Raw genomic sequence first — 22436 nt, 5'->3', positions numbered from 1 at the left:
TTCGGTATTTAAGGAAAAGCTAAGCTCCCTTAGGAGTCATCTGCTCCCTGTGGAAAATGCTTTCTGCTGAAATCATAATGGCCAGTTTCAATATAATCTCAGAGAGTGCTTAAAGATCTGTCAGTACAGGACAGAAACTCTTACTATTTATTTGTGAAGGACTGCTGAATGCATCAGATCTACCCACACAATGGGGCTAACTGAACACAGAACTTGGAACCTCCAAGACTGTGTCCCACTTGCCACTGAAAGCATAGCAAAGACATGGCTCAAGAGGGTGGAAAGCAATTCACCTCTTAACGAACTGCAAAGACTTATTCCTTCTTTACAAATTCTGCTCAGGCAGGGGACAGAGATGTATTCTTTGTCCAGATTATGACATGCTTTGCCTTCTAGCCTTATGATTTGCCATCTACTTCTAAAGCATCTTGCATTGTGAACATCAGACCAGTTTGTTCACAGTCTCATCTGAAGCCCACAAACAGTTGTTTCTGTGATGCTAACACACTTTGCAGCACAAACCTCCCCACTCAATAAGTCTCCTAAAAAACGAGAGTACTAGAAGGACTGAATCTTGAGTACTCCACTCAGTTTTGGGCTCCCCAGTTTAAGAGGGACAGGGATCTTCTGGAGAGGGTCCAGCAGAGGGCCATAAGGATGATTAGGGGACTGGAGCACTGTCTGAGGAGAAGCTGAGGAACCTGGGGCTTTTTGGTCTGGAGAAGACTGAGAGGGGATTTAATAAAGGTCTATAAATATCTGAGGGTTGAGGGTCAGGAAGGGGGGATGATTAAGATCTTCTCACTTGCTCCATGTGATAGGGCAAGGAGCAATAGATGTAAGCTACAGCACAGGAGGTTCCACCTCAACCCAAGGGGGAACTTCTTTACTGTAAGGGTCACAGAGCACTGGCACAGGCTCCCCAGACAGGCTGTGGAGTTTCCTTCTCTGAAGACTTTCAAGGCCTGTCTGGATGCATTCCTGTGTGAGCTGAGCTAGATTGTATGGTCCTGCTCTGGCAGGTGGGTTGGACTCGATGATCTCTTTGGGTCCCTTCCAACCCCTGACATCCTGTGAATTCAGAAAGAGCCCTCTCCCACACAGATTCTCCTGCTGAAATCACAGTGTTCACCGTGTTAAAAACTCATCTTCCCAGTTATGAAACAGGCTAATAAATCAAAGAGCACCTAGATAACCATACTTCACCTGCACATTCACATTCATACAGCACATTTGGATGTTAAAGAAGAATGTATTGAAAAGCAAATCACATTCTTAGAAGACATCAGGATACAAGACAGCAGCCAGGTAAAAGTAACTCATTAGAGTCATGTGTGAAGCACCCCTCAAAAAATCCCCTTAAATATAGCACATCTCAGCATTCAGCAATCCTCTGCTACCCAGGACAAGAGACTATCAGGTTCATGGAGGAAATCTGCTGTAAAGGCCTGGATGCCTACACACAAGTGTCTTTCACTTGTAATATAAGTATAATATGGAGTAACTAGGCAGGTCCATAAGAAATACTGTCTATGTATACAGTATGCATCAAAACACAATCCAGAAGTTGTTCTTAGACCCAGAAAAATCAGGCATAAGCATGTAGAAGGTATTAATACTTTTATAGCCACTCAGAAACACCTCTCCTCCTTCCTTTGCAGGAAAAGATGACAACCAATTATTTTCAGCTAGATGGTTTTATTAAATTTGTTTCCTGTTTTCTTCAGTCAAAGCTCAAACACAGAAAAGATGTCTTGCAGGCAAGTCCCAAGTGGAATCAACGGAAAAAAAACATGAATTGGTGGCTCCTGGCACACCACTGAAGCCAAATTATACTCCTAAACTACATCAAGTGATCTAATAAAAGACCTTTTTCCTCTCCATACATCTCTCCTTTTGCTACCATGTCTTGTCATAAAGTGCTCGGGTTTCAGTATAGAAAGTTATTACTTCTGTTAACAGAAGTGTAATTAATTTTTCATGCTCTCCATCCAATGCAAACAGAAGACAAGACTGTCAAAATTCAAGCACAAATTGCTTAGTACACAAATTGCAAAAGCAGACTAAGAACACATACAGACAGTTCCTGTGGTTCAGCTGACACAAGGTAACTTGATCACACATCTTAGTTTTTAAGATAAAACTGTTTGCAATAACAACAGCTCCAAATGTTTTCTGTGACCTTCCTGAGTGCAGTTCATCACAATACCCAAAAGCAAGCATTAAAGCACTTTTTCTGCACACAATACTGTGCAAGGAATTTGGCACCATGACATTTCCAAAGGGCTGAAATGAGTAAGAACTAATGCTGAAGCTGTAGGCAAAGGCCTGTACCTCAAAGTCCTTGCAGCTTCCAGGAGTAAAGAGTTAACTCTTCTGAAGCTGTACACAATTTTTGTTGTCTGTCTTCAGTACAGGTGCCTTGGTAGAATCTACACTGCCTCTAAATTCCAGCATTTGTCTTTCCCCCACCATGTAACTTCAGGACAAGAGCAGTATTCAACTACTGAAGGAAATCAACTCATCTACTGCCTTACATCATCCTTCTGGCTCTCTAACAGCATGTCAGTGACCAGAAGAAAACATCACTAAAGCAAGAACAGTTAGGAATCAATCCTGTGTCTGAAAATGCATATAGCCTTATTCTCCATTGCCTTCCATCTTGCAGCTACAATCAAAGCTAAACCAATATGAAGACAATAGTCACATTTGGTAGCATTTTACACCTACTCTATAATGACATAGAAGAAATATGCTGCCACATGCCCATGACTGCAAAAACCTTGAAGGCAGAGTAGTTTTACAGAAAACCAGTCTCCTTAAACAAAGGCAATACACCTGCATGATCTTGCTTCTACACCTTGTGTGCCATTCGTTGCACTGACACCAGCAGCTACAACCAGTCACAGGAGTACTTATTCATGCGCATAAGTGCCAGCGAAATCAGGCTCAGAGCTAAGAGAAGATTTCAGCACTTCATTTTGCTCTGTGTGAAGTCTCTAGAGGTTGTGTCACAGAGGACTGATAAGCTAATGCAAAACTTCTGCTAGCAAGTGCTCAGTAGCACATTCAGACTACTGGAATGAAGCAAGAGTGACTTTCTCTTGTGCTTTTTATGACCAAAGCCCTGTGTTCTTAAGCTGCCAGTTAATTTTTGCTGGAAACAGCAGCAGTCTACCCAGATGAAAGTAAAAATTGTATGTATCATTATCTGGGTATATAGCTGGGCACTGACAGAGCTGCAAAGCAGGTTAATGTGCAGGAGCATCACCACAGAACAGTAATCCAGAGAGCAGAACACAAAACTGTGAAACGTTTTGTTGCTACTGTCCACTCTTTCCCTGGGAAGGGCCTAGAATCTATTCCAAATAACACATAATTCAGGCAATTTGTAGCAATTTTGTGTTATAAGATGTTCTCTCCATCTACAACCCCAAATCAGAAAGCCTGAAAACAGACTACATAGAGCTACATGCTCTCCTTTCATCCTTATATTCCCTCTTCTCCATCTCCAGAGCAGACAAACCTGAAGACAGAGCCAAGTCTCCTAGGACAGAGGAATAGAAACATGTTATTAAAATAAAGCATGCATCTAAGTGGTTTCCATCTTTGGTTCTGAAACCCAAGTTTAATTAACTAGCTGAGTGAAAAGCAGAGTTTACATAATGCAGATTATGTGTGGACTCTCAGCCCAGTCATTCACACTGCCTTTTTTAACTGCTAGTCCACACGATAGCAATTCTTGCTGGTAAAAATAAAAGTAGCTGGATCTAGATGCCAACTTTCAGAGAGGTCAAGAAACAGATGTTTATAAGAGAGGAAATAAAGGCCAATCTGTACTGAGCAGGCTACTAAATAGTTCTGTAAAGGAAATAAGGCTTTGTTGCTTCTTGAAATCCTAAAAAATAATTTGTCATCAGATAAAAAGTTCTTGAGTGCTAAAAGGATATTGACAGATGATGACATTGTCAATGAGAAGGGCTTGGAAGGAGTAAGAAGACCTCTGCCTTTCTCTACCTGCACTCTCAAACTCTTCTTTCTAGAAGACTCTATGCTTATGAGATAACTCAGTGAAAAGTGTGGTGAACTTGAACAAATTTTAGCTCTGGGAACAACCAAAGTCCCAGTAATCACTGAATACTTGATCATCTGGTTGTCAGGCCACAGAATTGTAACTGGGTGGTTTTGGATTCTGTCTTTGGTTTCCAGTATCTTCATTGAACTCCAGAGACTTTGTCTCATTCTCTGTCTGCAGAGTTAGCTCAGTAGGTCCTTAATATTTCTTGGAGAATTTAAATAAGACTACTGTCCAAACATCAACACTTAAGGTTAGCTTTATGTTGTATTTAAGGTTATTTAACCTCAGGCTGCTGCAGAAAGAGGGGCTTGCTTCATCCTGTTCACTCTACTGCACACCCATCTATCTTCCCTATCTATGCAGCAACAAGGCTGCAGCTTCAGCCTGAAGAACTGATGGAAAGCTAATTGGTTTGGGAGGTGGATTAGTCATCATTGGAGGAGTGAAAAGGGGACCATCTTCAGTGAAAGCTCGCTGCTAGATGAAATGCAAAATTCAACTATACTCTGCTTGCAGGGATTTACAGAACTTCCCTGGCTGTTCAGCTCAGTAGTACTTGCAGGTATATTTTAAAACTATAGCTAAGCAAACATCAAGTGGGACTCAAATCCTGTGTCACAGCAGGCTAGGTTTTGTGAAAACTTCACACCAATTTTATCAAAGAAATACCAAACCTCAAGTGGGGCAGTTAAGCACAAACCTTCCCCACAACAGTCTCACTGGAAAGAATAAAAAGGGTTTTCCCAGCCATTAAAAAAAAGAGAAAAGGCAAACTCAGGTAATTCCATATGCTATATGCATGGCTACCCTGATGACATTTCCAGCAGCCACTGGGAATTCAGCTGTCAGTCACAATACACCGACCAGCCGGTACGGTAAAAACCTTGATCGTACGTTAAAACTATGACCAATATTGTTTGCTGTGCATAGAGATAAACATCCTGCTCAAGGATCTGAACTCCAATTTAAAAACAAAACCAAACATTAAGAATAAAAAAGCACTCAGTATGGTTCTTAGACACATATGTGGTTGCATTGCATATTCCCTGCCTACACTGACAGTGTGGGAGCTCTGTTAGTCATCTAATGCGCATATTTGCTTGGCATAATGCCTTTACTTTCTTATGCAGGCAAGAAAAGATGATCTCTACTTTATTGTATTCTTCCATCTTCATTGCATGTTCATAGTCACTATGACCAACTCAAACTGCAAGCTGCTAGGAGACAGATCAGTTCAAAGTGAAGCCCAGGGACCAGAAGGTTGTTAAGCACACTGTAAAGACAAGGGTGACTTTTAGATTCATGTGCTTAGACATTTCTTCTGAGACCTCACAAAATGTTTAAGGACCTTTTATTGAATAGAAGCCTAATTTAGTTTCTTTCAACCCCAAGGCAGATCCTTTCACTGTCTTCAAAGGTTCTCAGCTGGCTTGTTTTAACTGCTCTGCCTCCATTCTGGAAGAAGCTGGAGCAGAACCTGAATTTAATTTTCAAGTAAGGATGTCCTAAGTCCTCCTTACCAAAACTACAGCAGGATTACATGAACCCCATCCTCCTGACATTCCAGTTTGGAACACACACAAGAAAGGCATGTCTTTTTAGTTCAGTGTTGATGATGATCTGCAAAGAGGAAAGGAAGAAGGCAGATTTCCAGAGTGTCTCAGTGTTGTCAGAACTTGAAGGAATTACTTTGGCCAGTTTTCCTTCTAATGGCCCCAGACACTGCAAATTAGTATTTTACTGTGTTACAAGCTGCTTTGTACAGAATTAACAAAGCACAAATTCAATTGCTTTTTGACACACAAGGCAAGAAATGTCTTGAGGGGAGGTAGTACCTCAGTGGTAAACCCACTTAACACCGACAACTGCATTTATGTCAAGGGTAAATCTCCACTATGGAAACCAGCAAGGTCAACCTTCAAGGGTAGTTCGGGACTACCTTGCAGGACCTCTCCTAATGCCCTCCTTATTTTAAGTGCCTTCAGCAATATGGGTTGCCACATCTCTGCTACTCTTGCCCCAGATTTGCACAAACTTGGGATTCCTGAGGAGCGTAATGCCTGCTGACTGTGCTCACTCTGTTATACCTAGCTGAAGAGAACAGCTTTTGACAAGCAGAAATTCAGAATAGGTAAGATCTGGTCTGATCTTTAAATTCTGTGATGGTAAGACAGAAGAAATATGTGGGAAGAATCCACAATAATCAACCACCTCAAGTTAATTAGCAATTAATTTAGTGAGCTACTAAAGTCTAGCAAAGATGAATCCTGAGAGATTCTGGTCACAGTTATCCTGATGTAAATCTAGATTAACTCCTAGAGAGAACATCAATCTTCATGACAGTTACTTCAGATTTACTCCCAGCTACTCTGAATTTGTGCACTTGTTTTCACAGCCGTGTGGGAGATCTGTCTCAACACAAATCAGCTCTGCTCTCCTGCAGATTCTGCAAGGTACACAGAGTTACATTCCTGTAAAAATCCAGCCTCGGTGAAATGGGGAAATTAAATTCTCCGCTCTGATGAAACCTAAGCCTCCCACATAACAGATAAAAACCCTGCTACAGAGCCAGCCACTACAAGTGGTCACAATATCCTCCTCAGCTCAGTCTTCAGGCAGCAAGGATAATTCCTTCCCACTGTATCTCACGACACACAACAAGGAGCATTAAAATTACTACATTCTTCTCCCTAGAACTCTTGTACCAGATGTGCAGACTGTAGTTTTGAGCCCAAACTCACAACTCTACCAGAATCCATCTAAGTTTTTCGAGGTCATCTAAGAGGGTAAAGAGAGAATAAACACCTTTTAGTCATTAGCACCACCCCATGTGATACACACTGCAGCTGCAACAAAGAAATTTAACGTGAAAAAGGAGTTACTGTCCTACCACACAGTCCTTCACCTTTATATCTACTCACCTCTGCATCCTCATCTCTGCAGTTATCACTTCCTCATCTTTTTACCCCTTAAACTAATGGCTGGATTCAAATTATACAATGTCCCTTTCCACCCACATGAAGCCTAACCTGAGTAGTGCAGCACTACACCTGATATTCTAAGCTGATTCAGGAAAGGAAATGTTTGTATGCTTCTGCGTGAGCCAGAGGGCAGGTCCTAAGTAACAGAGAGCAAAATGAATCACAGGCAATGCACAAATACATGTACTGTAATTCTGAATTCAACACATGTCCAGACAGCTTGTCAAGTGGTTTGTAGAAGCACTTGAGCCACTTCACTAACATGAACTCAAACCATCTAGCAAATTTGCATCAAACTCATTCTCATAGGGGTTTTTAAAGCAAACTATAAACTCCCCATAACAGCCTATCTCTGCAGCTCCTTACTGCCTCATCTACTTATATCCTTTGCAGGAACTGGCCTCCTGAAGGAATACAGAATCTGCCTGCTTTTCCCTTGTTTCATGCCCGAAGAGGGGTTGACAGTGTTACTCAAGATGATCCAGCAAGCTAAGCAGTCTTCATGCATTTATAAGGATGTTTCAGGGCTCTATGCAATCTTGGGAAGCTTTTTTTTCCTGCTCTCATGTGTATTAGTGCCCTGAAGTTTGCTTTACTGATAAATATTACTGTGGATTCATGATCTCTTAGCAATGAATCGCCACCCAAACAGTTTGACCAGCTTATAAACAAGCATCATAATAGCAAAGCATATGGCCTGAGATAAGGTGGCCAAAATTTTCATGGTTCACAGCATTCATAGAGCTTAAACAGTGTTAAGTCAAGGGTGGCACACTTTGCAAGGTACTGTAATAACAAAATAAATGTTGACCTTTACAAAAGATGACATTTTAGCTAAGCAATTATACACCAAAGAATTTCTTCTACCTAGGCCAATTAGACCCTTCCAAAACTATTAAACTTTTATTAACTTGCTTACAGATACAAGTTATGTCACAGAAGGATAAGTGCTTTAAGATAGCTACTCCAGAATGAATGTCTGTACATGAAGTTAAAGAAGTTATTACACAGTGATGTTTTATGGATAACCTCTAAGTAGCACAGAGTATTGTAGCATCCTACAAATAAAACCAACTCAGAAATAAAGCTAGAATTACACATAAGTCTCAGGTGCCTTTTCTGAGCTGAGCTTCACCAACAGGTGAGAGAGGAATTCAGTTGGTTACTGAGGGCTGGGTATGAATAACCTGTGGTTCATTTCTGGAAGGTTAATTGGATACCAAACAATCTGTTTTCCTACTGTTCTCTAGGATCTCCCCAGCTGACTCATGCTCCTGCCTAAGGTACAGCATGAAAGTAAACCAAAGTAAAACAGAATCTTGCACGTTATCAGAATTGCTTTGCAGAGCAGCTAGAGAGAGGCTGAAAACAAAGTGGATGTCAATTTGCAAACTGCCATTAAATTTCCAGGAATCTAATCCACTAAGGAGCATATTGCACCCTGGAGAGTCCTTAATGAACAGTGTCACATTTGCAATAGGCTAGTTAAGGTTGTGTCAGCATTTACACTATAAATCCCTAAATCTGTGTTAGCAAACCTTTCCTGAAACTTCGTATGACATGTGGCATTTTGGTCCAGGAAGAGAATCTGGGAGGGAGGTAGGGAGAAAATGTTAGTATTAGTGTAGATTTTATATCATGTTTTTATTTCAAAATACACCAAAGAAAAAGACAACACAAAATCAAACAAACAAAAAAAAAAACCCTCAACAACTTGGAACCATTTCAGTTTCCAAAAGCAGAGAACCCCTTGGCAGGTATTCAGGGTCATATCCTAGAGGTAGTAAACGTCTTTGCCTCTGATCTCAGTGGGACATGTGGGTGGTCAGCATCTCCCCAAAGAATGAGGGATTGCTATTGTCTGAGTACTTGCTTATATCAATGAATGTTAAAGCATTGAGCTGCCTCTGAGGTCTAGGTCACAGTCTATCTGCACTTGTTATTCTTGGGTTAGAAAGCTTAGAATCACAGAATGGCTTACGTTGGAAGGGACCTTAAAGATCATCTAGTTCCAATCCCATGCCATGGGCAGGGACACCTTCCATTAGACCAGGTTACTGAAGGACTCATCCAACCTGGCCTTAAAGACTTCCAGAGCGGGGGCATCTACAACCTCCTTGGGAAACCTGTTGCACTGCCTCAACATCCTTACTGTAAAGAACTTCTTCCTAAACTCCAGTCTCAATCTCTCCTCTTTCAGCTCAAAACCATTGCTCCTCATCCTAACACTACAAGTCCTTGTAAAAAGTCCCTTGATCCTGCTTCCTTCACATGGCTGATAGTGCCTACAGTTCAGGGTCAACAAGATAAGGACTATAAACTTCCAAACATGATGAAATACACAGTCCATAAGAGCTTTATGCACAGAATATATTTTCGCACTAGATGGACCATTACTCTCCTCCTGATGTTTATATGTGGTGCATCCACAATATCTTGGCATCATTTCTTTAATTAGAAAATACATAGGATCAAATTTGGAGCTCCTGCAGTTTCTAACACCATCATCTGGAACACAGTGCACAGCTCTGACTTTTAATTCTTGGAAATGAGTTGCAGTAATATGGAGGAAAAGCCACATTAGACAATGTCAACAGAGTGAATGGAGCAGACAGGAGCACTTCATGTCCATTCAAGCCTGCAGTGAGAGATCATGGTACTACAGCAAGGTCAGAAAAGTTAAAAGTAAGGATGGTATGGTCAAAATCCAGCCAGTAAAGGGTTTCAGTACCAAACAGAAGATCTTCCATCCTTCATTATCCTGAGGTCCAGGCACTGCTGCCCCAAAATGTTCTGTGATACCCAAATTTGTATCCTTCACAGAGGTGCACATGTGCACTTCAGAGTGCCTCAGGCCTTGGCTGCAGGCAGATCTGTTCCAGCCGTGAAAACCAGTGGGGCATCAGAGGATCCCCCTTTCATCCTTCCCTATTGAGTGTCCAGGCAACAGCAAAACATTATCAGAGCCCCAGGGCCATGCCACAGCGTCCTTTGCTTGGACTTTGCTGGCTCGGTAGTGCTAAGTACCCCTTGAAATCACCTACCCGTGGAAAAAACAGTATGCTTCCTCCAGAGTTCAGGGCTGTAGCTCAAGAGGCAGTGGCAGTTTGCTATGACTTTTCTTACAGAGGAAGCTAGGTGTAATACAATTTAGATCTTAAGTCAAGAGCTCCTCACCCTGTCTGAGATAAGACTTCCCATACTAAGACAGTATTAACTGAAAATTTACTTGATTAAATTAAGCATTTGGACACTACTAGCTACAAAAAGGCTCTATGTATGTGAAACATGACCACCCTTAACATACCCAGCCTTGAACAGCTTATCCACTCACAACATTAAGACCCTGTAAATCATAATCAAGACACTTATCCTCACTAGCAATTGCCGATTAGAAATCACGCCGTCACCCAGAACTTGGCTGTCACATAATGCTGGCTCCCCACGGTGAGACTGACCTTTCATAACTCTTCCCTTCCTCAAACCAGGCTGAGTTTACTGGCATGGTAAGTCGATCTTGAGGAGGATTTGATCAGGGAGCAGACAAAGCTCTAGAAAGAGAATAGTTTTCCTGTTTCTACCATTGTACCAAACAGCAGCATCTTGTTTACTACGTAGCTGCCTTCTCAGGTTAAATTGCCCCACTAATCTTGGGGTGCCACATGTCACCAAAGACAGCAGTTATCCCAAAAGGATGAATGCAGCACCTCAAACCATCCATGTATCACTACTGTGCCCATTTAGCCTATTGCTGCCACAGCCTTAAAAATTAATGAGTTCTCTAGGGAGTACACATACATAATGCTCAAAGAAAAGAAGCTGCTGCCAATACTGTTTATTCTCTCCCTAGACATCACTTCAAGTCAAAACAGAGTAACAGCTTTTGCCCCTCAGCAGAGTATCAGAATCTTTTCAGACAGAAAATATGCCCCTGTTTGTGTGGACAGGCTTTAAGATTTCACAACCTATAAGACATGACCATGCAGCCTGATCTTGTTCCCTCCACCATCTGAGGAGTTTCTGCCATCAAATCCAACACACAAAGAAATTAAGATTAATTTTGAGGCAACTTCTAAAGTTATCTTTGTTCAAGCTTTGCAAAGATGCTAAACCCTTGCTTGGAAATAGTGACCTGAGTAGAACTGAAGGGACTGTTTAGTTTCTCCAGCCTCAGCAATGATTTAGTTTCTCACTTTTCCCCTTCTGCACAGCAGTTAACAACACACCCACAGATAAACTGCGACATACACAGAAAACAGAGGTCAGCACAGTCATATATGTAAGGCCTCTTCTTTAAGGAATTATCTCATGCAAAGGGGAACATCAGCAGATGGGACTCTGCTTCTGCCTCATTCTTCAAATGTAAATGCCTAGTAAGTGCAGAGAGGGACAGGAACAATTATTCTCTCATTCTTTCCAAACCTTGCTTTTTTCATGGCATCACTATGCATAGAGCATGCAAAAGAATCATAGAATCAAACAGGTTGGAAGAGACCTCCAAGATCATCCAGTCCAACCTAGCACCCAGCCCTATCCAGTCAACTAGACCATGGCACTAAGTGCTTCATCCAGTCTTTTCTTGAACACCTCCAGGGATGATGACTCGACCACCTCCCTGGGCAGCCCATTCTAATGCCAATCACTCTCTCTGTGAAGAACTTCCTCCTAACATCCAGCCTATACTTCCTCCAGCACAACTTGAGACTGTGTCCCCTCATTCTGTTGCTTGTTGTCTGGGAGAAGAGAAACCACTTTTGCATTCCAGTCTCCTTGCTTCCTCCAAAAACACTCTCCACATGAACCAGTGTCACTGAGAAATAGTCTGAAGACTCCTAAGCTTTCTGGCAAATAAAATAGGTTAAGCAGTCAGTTATCACCAATTTGCAGTAACAGGTTACCACAGCAAAGGAGCTTTAAAAATTTGCACTGATCTAAGCTCTGAGACCAGTTCTTGAACAACAGGGGGGGAAAAAATGAAATTCTCTAGGACAAAGGCCAAATATGACGTAAATCACTATGACTAGCAAAGCTTTATCTAGTTTGACATGTTAGGAGAATCTAAGATTCCCACTCATCTCTATCTCTGGTAACTTACGAAGCATCTTCTAAAGTCACGCAGCAACTGAAGAGGAAAGTTTGCAATCACAAGCAGGTAGATGCAGTGCTTAAGTTCAGTATTTTAGGAAACGGCCTAGAAACAGCTGGATGGATTAATGTGGCACTTCCCAGGCCCAAATACTTGTTTCAAGATGTCATTTCCAAATACCCACCAGAGAACTGGAGAGCATGATGTCCATAGCAGTCATTTGCAAAAGAGAGAGAGAGAAAGAAAAAGAAATCTGACCCGAATGATTCTTTTCTGTATCCTGTAATGGTGGCTTCAGCTCATTTCAGTCCATGATAAAGTCCCTTACAAACAAGGAATTCTTGAGCTTCTGGGGGAAAGGTGCTTCTTTCATACTTGGACAACAAACAACAGAAGATGCTAATCTGAGGGGAGGTAGTGGACAAAAAGGGCAGTTTGCACTTCCTTAGTTTGAATCCTTTGTGGCAGAAGGTTACTCAGCTCTTTGTGAGAGAAATAGATATACATAGCTGGAAGAGTTGACACTTGGGCCAGGAGAGGTGACAGACATGGGAAGGATGAGAGCCATGCACAGAACAGCAGGGGCTGATATTGGTTATAAAAATGAAGGAAGAAAAGCTTGCAAACACAGACAGAAAACTCTGTATTCCAAACTGGAATAAACATTCAGTTTCAAGGGCAGTAAATCAGCTCAGAGATCTGCTCTCAATTTCTTTTTCTGTTCAGTATCAACAACCAAGGGAGCCAAGTGGGATGCCTTAATAAATTCCCAAATGACAGCAGCCACTATTCAAGATAGCTCTGGACTGCATTCTCTTCCCAGCATAATCAACAATCTCATAGCCACAGCTTTACAAATCCCCAGCCACCAGATAAATGCCAGTAGGCTATGACACAACACAGTAAACCCACAGACAGTGTTAGCAGAACCTGACTTCTAAGCAAGCTTGCCAAGCAGAGCAGAATCTTCTTCTAAATCCTAGGCACAGAGGTCATAACCTCTTCTATCCAAACACAGGAACCAGCACCATGCCTGAATCAGTGACTTACCACCACTTTGGAGGTTAAAAACCCCAGCACCTTTATGTAATATTAAAGTCATGTCCAGGACTAATACAAATCACCAGTCCTAAGGTTAATCTAGTACAAGCTAATATAATGCTGTCTAATCCACTCAAGGATTAGAGACTGAAAAACTAAGTTTTGAGATCTCTCTTTTTGAGTTTTTTGAGATAAAACATGCTGTTACTTAATTGCTGGTCCTGTCATCATCTAGCATCACTATAAAACTGTAGAGCACTGACTCTCCACTTGGGATCTACTGCCCACCGGCAATATGCAGAACTGCAGCAAAGGCCCAGAACTACATTAAGCAGCAAGATCTATAATATGTCCAGCCAGGAGTCTAAGGGGTTAGAGTGTCAGAGAGTACACATGAAATTCACAGGGATAAAGACAACGGTGCTTCCTCAAAAAAAAAAAATCAGGACATACCCTATTTGTACATGATGCTTACAGCTCAAAAGAGAAGGAGGATATGAACAAATGGCAGCACCTATTTTAGGGTGAAAATAAAATCTATAATTAAGAAACTAGTGATGTTGTAAAGCATGGAGAAAGTTATATATGCTCACAGTAATCTACCACAAAGAACAAAGGACTCGAGGGTATGAAAAAAAAGGGGGTTAGACAAGAATGGGCTATGTACACACAGCATTTGGGCTCTCAACTGCTTATGTCAGTGCATCATGAATGCATGCAAGTCCCCTTCCAGTTTCAAAGAAAATGTTAACTGTTTTAATTATGTGGGCTTTCTAAATGGGCTCTGAAGTGTAGAAGCAATCACCAGCAGAATGAAATAGCCATTACATGCTTTTTAGTCACAGGATTTGTTACAATAATTCACAAAGCTCCCAGCAGTTTCATAAGAAAGTAGTCACATCTCCAGTTTCACAGAAATGATCATATCTGTGCCAAGGTTTCATCTTACAAACGTTTGCAGGCGCCGATTTCCATGTTTAGAAGAGAACTGAAACAAGCTAGCTTCTTAAATTATTCCACCTCTCTGGCTTGCTGTTCTCAAACTTAAGGAGTAAACGCTTTGGTCAGTGTAATGGAATGGTGGCAGTGATCCTTACTGGCAAGAGAGGCTCTGTTCCTTAAGGAGACAGCTACAGCCCAGCCCTAGGCTGGTAAGATACACTGTTACTGAGACTGGAAACGAGGGAACAGATGCTGTTGGAGTACCAAATGGAAGATGTTGTGTGAAAGGAAGTAAACAAATGTAGTCATACTCAGTACGTCAAGGTACAGAAAGAAGCAGAAAGTCTCTGTTCCCGAAACCATAGAGGGCTGTACAGAATCATCATGGAGAAAAATGTACTGTCTGATGAATTGAAAGAGATTCCCTCTCTCAGAATCTCTGGATGATGCTAGAAAAAATATTCAGCCTATTTACCTGCACTAAAAAAAAACCAAACCCCAGAAAACCAAGCCAACATCAAAACAAGCCACAAACAAAAACTCACACAAACAATACTTCCCCTCCTCTCAAACTGAACAGGCAAGTGTAATTCAACAAACTCACAGTGAACTGAAAAGTGGTGTCCAAAGGAATGCTTCAAATAACATCTATGGTAAACAAGTGCCCTCTCAGAGAGGTTGAATCAAGATGCCTAACTTGCTTCTAACTGCCCTGACCCAAATCTTACAAGAGTGGGAAAAAGTGAAATCCCAAGCTCATAAAAATTCATGGGTTTGAATCCTGCTTTTCAAGAAGATCCAAATCTTGTTATACTCCAATGCAGCCTTCCCATTATTTCACATCCACAGAATTATCACTTTCACCCAAAAACACCTGCAATGCTGTCAGTTGCTTAAAATCTGCCACTGAAAGAGCAGAAAAAGAAGCAAGGTAGTAATTGAACTGACCTGCTTTTAGAGACTGCAAGTCATCCATTATGAAAGTAGTTATTATTTATAGCACCTGAGAGATAGAGTTCAGCACAAACACTCTCACTATGCAAAATGCTAAGCTTTTTTTCCCCAGTAGTTTTGATTATTCAATGATATCTCAAAAAGCTCTGCATTGTTACAACATGCCAGAATATTTATTTCCTAATAGGCAGTAAGAGACCATTAGAGGCTCATGATATTGGGGGTGTTACAAACACAGTATGTTCTCCCACTGAAGGGGAGTAGCAACTATTTGCACAGAAAAAGAAAATATTTGTCTGTCGGGGTAGAAACTGTGAGGATGAATACTTTCTGGGGTGTGGAACTAGGGGAAAATTGAGATACATCATTTTGAAAGTGAGGTACACATTTGTCCAAGCGGATTCATCATCTAAATTCATCTAAGTTGCCCCTGCTAAGAGCTGAAATCAGTGGAGAATTAAACTATACACTAAATGGTAGTGTAAGTAGTAAGCTAGTTTCAAAAAAGACAAAAGGTATGTATAAACAGTATTAGTAAATACAAACAGTCCTGCAGGCTTTAAGAATGTGAAATTTTCAAGGTTCTGCTTCTAAGAATGTGAGAAACAATACAGATAATAAACAAAAAATCTAAAAGGAAGAGATGAAATAACTGAAAATAGCCAAAACATTCCAAATTACATGATCCAAACAGAAATATTATTTTCTCAAGTGTTTTAAATTTAAATTTCAGTTCCATTACAAATTCAGAACACATTTTAACTTGTAGGCCAACAATGAATTTGTTGTTTTACCTTTCTGATTCTCATTGTCAATGTTTTTTTATAGGCTGATGTAGTCCCACAGTGCAAATGTTCCATTGTGGAATAGTTGGGACATGAAAACATAGCTTACAACTCTTGCATTGTAAAGAAAATTTAAAATAAATACCACATAGTACAAATAATTTGCTACTTTTTTTTGGGTTTTTTTTTTTTTTAAAAGGATAATTTCTGTCATGCCTTGTCATTACTCCACATGCAGCAATGGCTCCCACTGTCCACGTCTGCTGCTCTGCCACTGACTTTGTACTTCATTACCTCTAGGTTACAGTCCTGTTCTTGCACCAGTTTCCAACCTCTAATTCTTAATGATACAAAATGCAATTCTCTTCACCTGTACCCCTTGCATGTAGATAAAGGCTGTACATCTGGAGATACACAGAACTTGCAATTTGTAGGTATAATTCTGATTTCCATGAACATGCATTTCCACAAGTCACCGAGTCACTTCTCTGCTGCACCAGCACTACCAGATGCATCATTACCTCAATAAGCAGCCGCAACCTTAAACAGAAAGCATTCTTCTCAATAGAAAGTACTCTGCTCAGTCTTTGTGCTTTTGTCACACTTCAACGTGCATTGTTAGTTCTTGTTTTATTGTCCTTTATGTCTACAGGTTATGCCACCAACTGCTGCAATAGTTATTTAGATCCAAGTCTACACAGGGCTACTGACCAGAACAGCCATTCTGAGTGTTTAGACAGATACATTCCCATGTTCACAGTCTGCTTCTGTAAGAGGTGTGTGCATGTGGAAAACAAGCTTGGTACACTGATGTTAGCAAATTTCCATATGTAAATTAGCTCTCCATTTCCCAGTGAAATCCATCCATCTCTCCTGCATCTCTGAGTTACATCGGAAGGGAAGACAGGATCTGATCACTGCCTCCTTACAAATAGAAACACATTTTGCAAGTTTAAACACTTTCTGCATTTAGAGTTTCTTATAAGAACTGCATAATGAAGGTGAAGAAAAATAGAGGTTGGAGATAGGATTCTTTCACTTTCTGAAATGGAAAAGCCCACTAAAATATCCACTAATATTGATTTTTTTTTTTCCCCAAGAGGAGTTACTAAACTTGTATCTGCAATGCATCATGTTATTTTTGTATTTAATGTTAGAGTTACAGCCATGTAATTGTATTTCAAGGCACAATACAGAGTCAGTATCTTAGCCTCTGACTTGAAACTTGTAGGAGCCTATACTGCAAAAAAACCTCAGTGACAATAAAGACTTTGCAAGGGTATGGACATCATTTGTATGAAATATTTTGCATATTTCATGACATCAGTGATTTAATAACCTTTTTCAGCTGCAGGTTTCAAAACAACCTCCTGCAAATTAACTAACATCTTTCGAATACGGCTTTCAAAATGGAGACTGCTTTGGAATCAGTAGGTTCAGTCATGCTAACACCACCTTTTTCCTAGATTTCTTAGAAGTTCTAGAAACAAAGTAGTTCAGAAGTGACAGATGCAGATCCCAGGGTAAATAAATATTACTTCATTTAACATAGAGGGATTAAATTCACACTCACACAGAGAAAACCTACTTGTTCCACAGTTACAGCAGTGTAACTGAACAGAGGCCAACACATCTGTACAAGTCCTGAAATCAGACTCAAAGTTGCTATTAAGTTTCTTCAGTGCAGTAAGTTCTTGTAAAGCCAAGGACATCTAGTTCTCCTTCAGACTTACAATTTGAGACTAGACTACGGTGCCATCTTACGCTGTTAGTGTCTGCCAGGAACTCTGGACCTCTATCCTCCATCAGCTTCTTTAAGGAGCATTCTTATCTTGCACAGAACTGCTGTCTTCAGAATCCTGAGTGCTCATCAGCACTTTTAATGAAACATGATCTGTGGACAAACGAGCAGTAGAACAATTCTAGTGATATATGAGTTATGACACTTGAAGGATTTCAAAAAGCAGAGTAATTAAAACTAGCTGTGCCAGAGCAGTTTGATGAAGTGATGCATACACACAGATATCAGTTTAAACAGTGATGTTTTAGTTGTGTGTGTAACCGTGGGCAAAATGAGCAAGCAAGCTCTGCGCACTACATCTACCAGTGACTTCTCAATGAAGCTTCCAAAACTGTCTGACCCTCTGGCACAGCCAGAAGCACCAAGTATCATCCTAAACAAACCCATGCACATAACAGATACCACCTACAGTCATTGCTCTTTCTTGCACTCATTGCTATCTGAACCCAGCATCACATATTCAACACTTTTAGAAAAAGATGGTCTAAATGGCTTTATTATACGGCAGCGACTGTCAAGGCTAGTCTGAAAGTGTTTATCTGATGACAGATAAAGGAGGTCACAATCATTCTGTACCTTAAGCAGGTTGCTACACCCGAAGGGTGAGTTTGTGTCAAAACCAAGAGTTTTTCTGTTAACACATGCAGTTGTGCCCACAGGTCAACACTGCCATAAAATTTCTGTCTAGCTGTTATTGCCATGAGCACAGTAACAAAACACAGAATGAAACTAGTTATGATACAGAAACACAAAGGAAATGATACTTTCAAAAATATGCTAGATGTCCACTTCCTAAAACAGTAAATATTTTGGACAGCTATCCTTGACCTTCAATCAGGGTCGGATTGTTACTTCCTCTTACATCAATCTCTTAATGCTGCAATCAGGGCTTTAAGCCCCACTGAAACAAATGCTCAAAGGCTGCTCCTGCCCCAAAGAGGTCAAGAGTCGGGTTACATGCGGCAGATAGCTAAGCAAGGAAGGGCTAAGAGAAAAAAGACAAACCAAGAACATAGAGAACCACTTACTGTAATTCGAGCTGGTCACAAATCAGAAGTCTTTCAAATCTGATGTTTAACATACAAATTATTAGGGTACTAGCTGTTTAAAATCACAAGTCAAGTCGGTTCTGTACCGCTATGGGAGAAGTCTGAAAAGAGCCAAAAAAAGAATTACTGTGCCTGAGCTCTGTAGTGAGAATTAAAAAAGAACCCTGCCACCTTCCAGAGACATTCAAGAGCCTTGCCTTCCTGGACTACGACGACTCTCTCGCTAAGCAGTAGCACTCATACATCTAAGCACATAAACACTATCCATCTCCTCTGGCTTTTTCTGTTCTTGATGCTTTAGTACAAATCACCTCTTCAGTCTAACTTTCACTGGTATGTTTTGTTTGCAGAAAGTTTCAAATACCTTCAAAAGCAGAAACATTTTATATCTGAAAACTAAAACTAAACTCTTTAAAGCGTCAGCTTAAACCAAGAACTCATGTCCTATCGCAGGTCAGATCTTGGAACTCAGTCACACTCTGCTGTGCTCTGCACAGGATAAGAAGGGAACAAAAAGAGAACTTCAAAGGTCGATTCTGTCATGCATTTTTTAAAAAGCTGCAATTCATAAAGCCTCTTATACAAAAGCTTACAGTGCTCCAGCCTCCATTGCCCCTTCTGCCTTTTGACAGATATTACAGAACAATCTGATTAGACAACCAGCAAGCAATAAAACCCAGGAAGACTCTGACTCTTTTACAAGTTTGTGGACAGTTGCAAGCCAAGGAGGGGGAATCCTTTCACGTAGACTGTCAGGCAAATTATTTGGTTCTAGAAATAGAAATTTCCTAACTTGCAATATAGTTTCTCTCCTTTTGTTGAGCTGACTTAACTTCATCTCATCTCTTCTGCTGAAAAGCCCAAAATAGAGCTAAATGGCTGATCTTTTCAGGCAGAGGCAGAAAGAACAGATTATTTAATGTATTTTTTTTTCTTCTCCTGTGCTGCAAATAAGTGTAATTGGTCTTGCTGCAGCAGCATCTGCCTGTCCAGATACTGAGAAAGCAGATACTGGAAAGCATCTGCTACATAATGGAATTTTAAGATCCAGAAAAAAAAACAAATGTTGGTAAATAATGATTTTGCCCTTCTTTCTCCCCACTCCCCCCATCTTTAAAGCACAAACCATATAACAGAAAACTGCTCTTCCATTTCAAAACAGTTAAGATACTTAGAAGTTGAACGTATTTAGCCGTTTTTCTGCTTGGTACTTAAGCAAAACTAGTATCAAAAGATGCACGCCATAATCATTCAGATTTGTATTCATGTGTATTGTACCAATTATCATACTAAATTGCTACTAAATTGATGTTCTTGCTATTTAAAGACTCTTGTTCTAGTTTTACATGCATGACATCCAGTTGGCAACTCTCTCTGCACTTCAAAGTTTGGTCCTGAAACTACAACAATGCTAAACAGCAAGTAAAAAACCCAAACCAGCACGAAACCACTAGAAAGGATAATGCCTATTCAATTGGAAGGTGAATTAAACAAGTAAACATGATGTGCTTACCTTCCTGCACACACCTACTGAAAACCCTGGGATTCATTATATGCAAATGTAAAATAAGAGCTCTAGTGCCCGTCTTACTGGCATTCAAGTCAGCACGTTAAACTGCCTCTCTCTCAATGGGCACACACTGAGCCTCTGAACAACCCATGGCTTCAGATATAAAACCCTAATTCAAAGATATCCATGAAAACATAAGCAAAAGCACTTCCTTCTGCTATTCCAAAGAAATAAACAAGGAAAACAAGGGCAGGACGAGCAGAGAATTCTTACTTCAAATACCAGACATAGTAGAACTCAGCACCTCATGATGTACTACTCTTCTGCTGCAATTGACAGGAGCTCCGAGTCCAAGATTTGAACTCACTTCATTAACTCTATCACTTATACAACAAGGAAGCTATCCCAAACTGCCCATTGTGATTAAACCAAACCAAAAAGCTTCCTCAGTGTATATACAGCACTCATGAAATAAAAGGGGTAACGCAGCCACAATTTATTTTGAATTGATAATGTATTGCTCTAACAGAAGTACTGAATCTGGTCCTCAGCTGTAAAGGTTTTGCTATTCAGGTGGCAGCCAGCGGAGCTGGATCCAAACGACAGAAACTTTGTAAAGTAACACAGTAACACCAAGGCATAACCTACACTGCATATATTTTGCCTTCGCAAACAAGAGGTAGCAGCCAGTCTCACCAAATGCTAATCGCAAAACAAGTCAACCATGTATAAAGTTTTTTTGGGAAAAAAAAATCCTACTAGTTACAAATAAGCTCAACGGACAGACGTGAAGCCTCTTCTCTCCCATCCGTAACTCCACCAAAATGCAGCTGCACGGAAGCCGCCGGCTTCCCAAGACTTTATTACCTACAACGCCAACTATCCTGCTCTCTGCACTGCCATCTAGTAGCAAGTAGCAGCGTACCACAGGCTGTCTGTCACATCGTTTCAAAAGCAGCAATATTCCCGGAAAGCATCGCAAAGCTGTTGCTGCTGCTGCTAAAATTCTTGCTGCAGCCCGTAGTTAACTACCGACTATACCGGCTTGTAAGCAGCCTCCCCCAACCCTCCTCACTCCTTCCTATGCGACACCGACTAAGCGCACACAGCAGCGTTTGCTTCGCCTATTTTGGCGTATTCTTTGAGGAAGAAAACAGAGAAAATCGACACTGCGAGCCCCCGGCCCTATGCCTGCCACCGCCACTCCCCGGGCCCCGCGGCCGGCGGGCGAAGGAGAGGAGAGGAGCGGGCGCCTCGGGGCCGCCCCTCAGCGCTCTTTACAGGTTCGCGGGCGGCTGCGTGGAGACAGCGGGAGCGGACACGCATCTCCGGCTGATCCCCGTTCTCCAGCCCCTGCCCGGCAGCCTCTTTGCTAGGCTGATGCCGCTTGCCCACCTCCGAGCACCGGCCGTCCCCGGGGGACAAGGCTGCTGCATCTCTCCCTGTGGTGCAGGACAAAGATGGAAAGCGGCTATAGGAAAAGCCAAGCAAGAGACCCGTACCGCTCTGCACGCCGCCCCCGCCGCCGGCCCAAAGCGCAGATCCCAGCGTGCAGCCGCCCCACAGAACCCCAGCACGGCACAGCCTTACCTCCCTTTCCTAGCTCTAGAGATCCGCTGCTGCTGCTGCTGCTTACCGTGCCCGCCTCCACCTGCGCCGTCCCTCCCAACTCCGCACTCAGGTGCGGAGGGAGCACAAAGGCAGAGCCGCCCGCTGCGGCGCGGTGGGGGGCAGCGGGCCCTCCCTCACACGCCGCGCCTCTCCCCAGCCGAGCCCCCAGCCCCGTTGCGCACTGCACCGGCGCCCCCGCTCCTCTCCCCTCAGTCTTCCGCACACACCCGAAACCGTTACGGTCGTGAAGACAGTTACAACTTGCCTCGCGCTTCTCCTCAGAACCCCCTCACAGCACTGACCCCCAGGGTTGCGGTTGCTACTGGGACAACCAAGCGCTTCTCAGCCCCGGGCAGTTCGCCAGCCCTGGGGAGCGCTGAGGGGAACCCGCTGTCCCGCGAACCCCTCACCTTCCCCCGCCGTTGACACACAACGGTCTCGCCCTGAGGTGGGGGGAGGCAGCCGGTTCCCTACCGCCGACCCACCGCCCCCGCAGCCCCCGGCAGACACGTACACGCAGCCTGGCCTCCCCTCCGCCAGAAGCATGGACCCCTCCGCTCGGCGCTCCCGCCAGGCAGAGCGGCCGCCGGGCCCCGCA

General features: G+C 42.2%; 1 protein-coding gene across 7 annotated transcripts in view; it reads right to left on the bottom strand.

Annotated features, from left to right (window-relative positions):
* PTPN5 (protein tyrosine phosphatase non-receptor type 5) overlaps nucleotides 1-22434 on the bottom strand; it is a 73991-nt gene extending 51557 nt beyond the window's left edge. For 4 of the 7 annotated variants that reach the window (XM_064163245.1, XM_064163248.1, XM_064163242.1 and 1 more), the window contains exons 1-3: nucleotides 22353-22430; nucleotides 18697-18818; nucleotides 17601-17761 (exon numbers count right to left, since the gene is read on the bottom strand). Coding sequence is in view for 3 of the 7 variants with exons in the window: in XM_064163242.1 (XP_064019312.1) it covers nucleotides 17601-17673 (73 nt within the window). In the remaining 4 variants the exon portion in view is untranslated. Of the gene's footprint in view, nucleotides 1-17600; nucleotides 17762-18696; nucleotides 18819-21817; nucleotides 21934-22352 lie in introns of those variants that run through there. The other 3 variants (XM_064163243.1, XM_064163247.1, XM_064163246.1) reach the window with 3 other exon arrangements.
* Between the last annotated feature and the right edge of the window lie 2 nt (nucleotides 22435-22436).

The sequence above is a fragment of the Pogoniulus pusillus genome, chromosome 24 (assembly GCF_015220805.1).
Source record: "Pogoniulus pusillus isolate bPogPus1 chromosome 24, bPogPus1.pri, whole genome shotgun sequence".
Classification (NCBI taxonomy): domain Eukaryota; kingdom Metazoa; phylum Chordata; class Aves; order Piciformes; family Lybiidae; genus Pogoniulus; species Pogoniulus pusillus.
The sequence above is the reverse complement of the archived record's forward strand: the minus strand, read 5'-3'. Positions and strand labels throughout refer to the sequence as shown.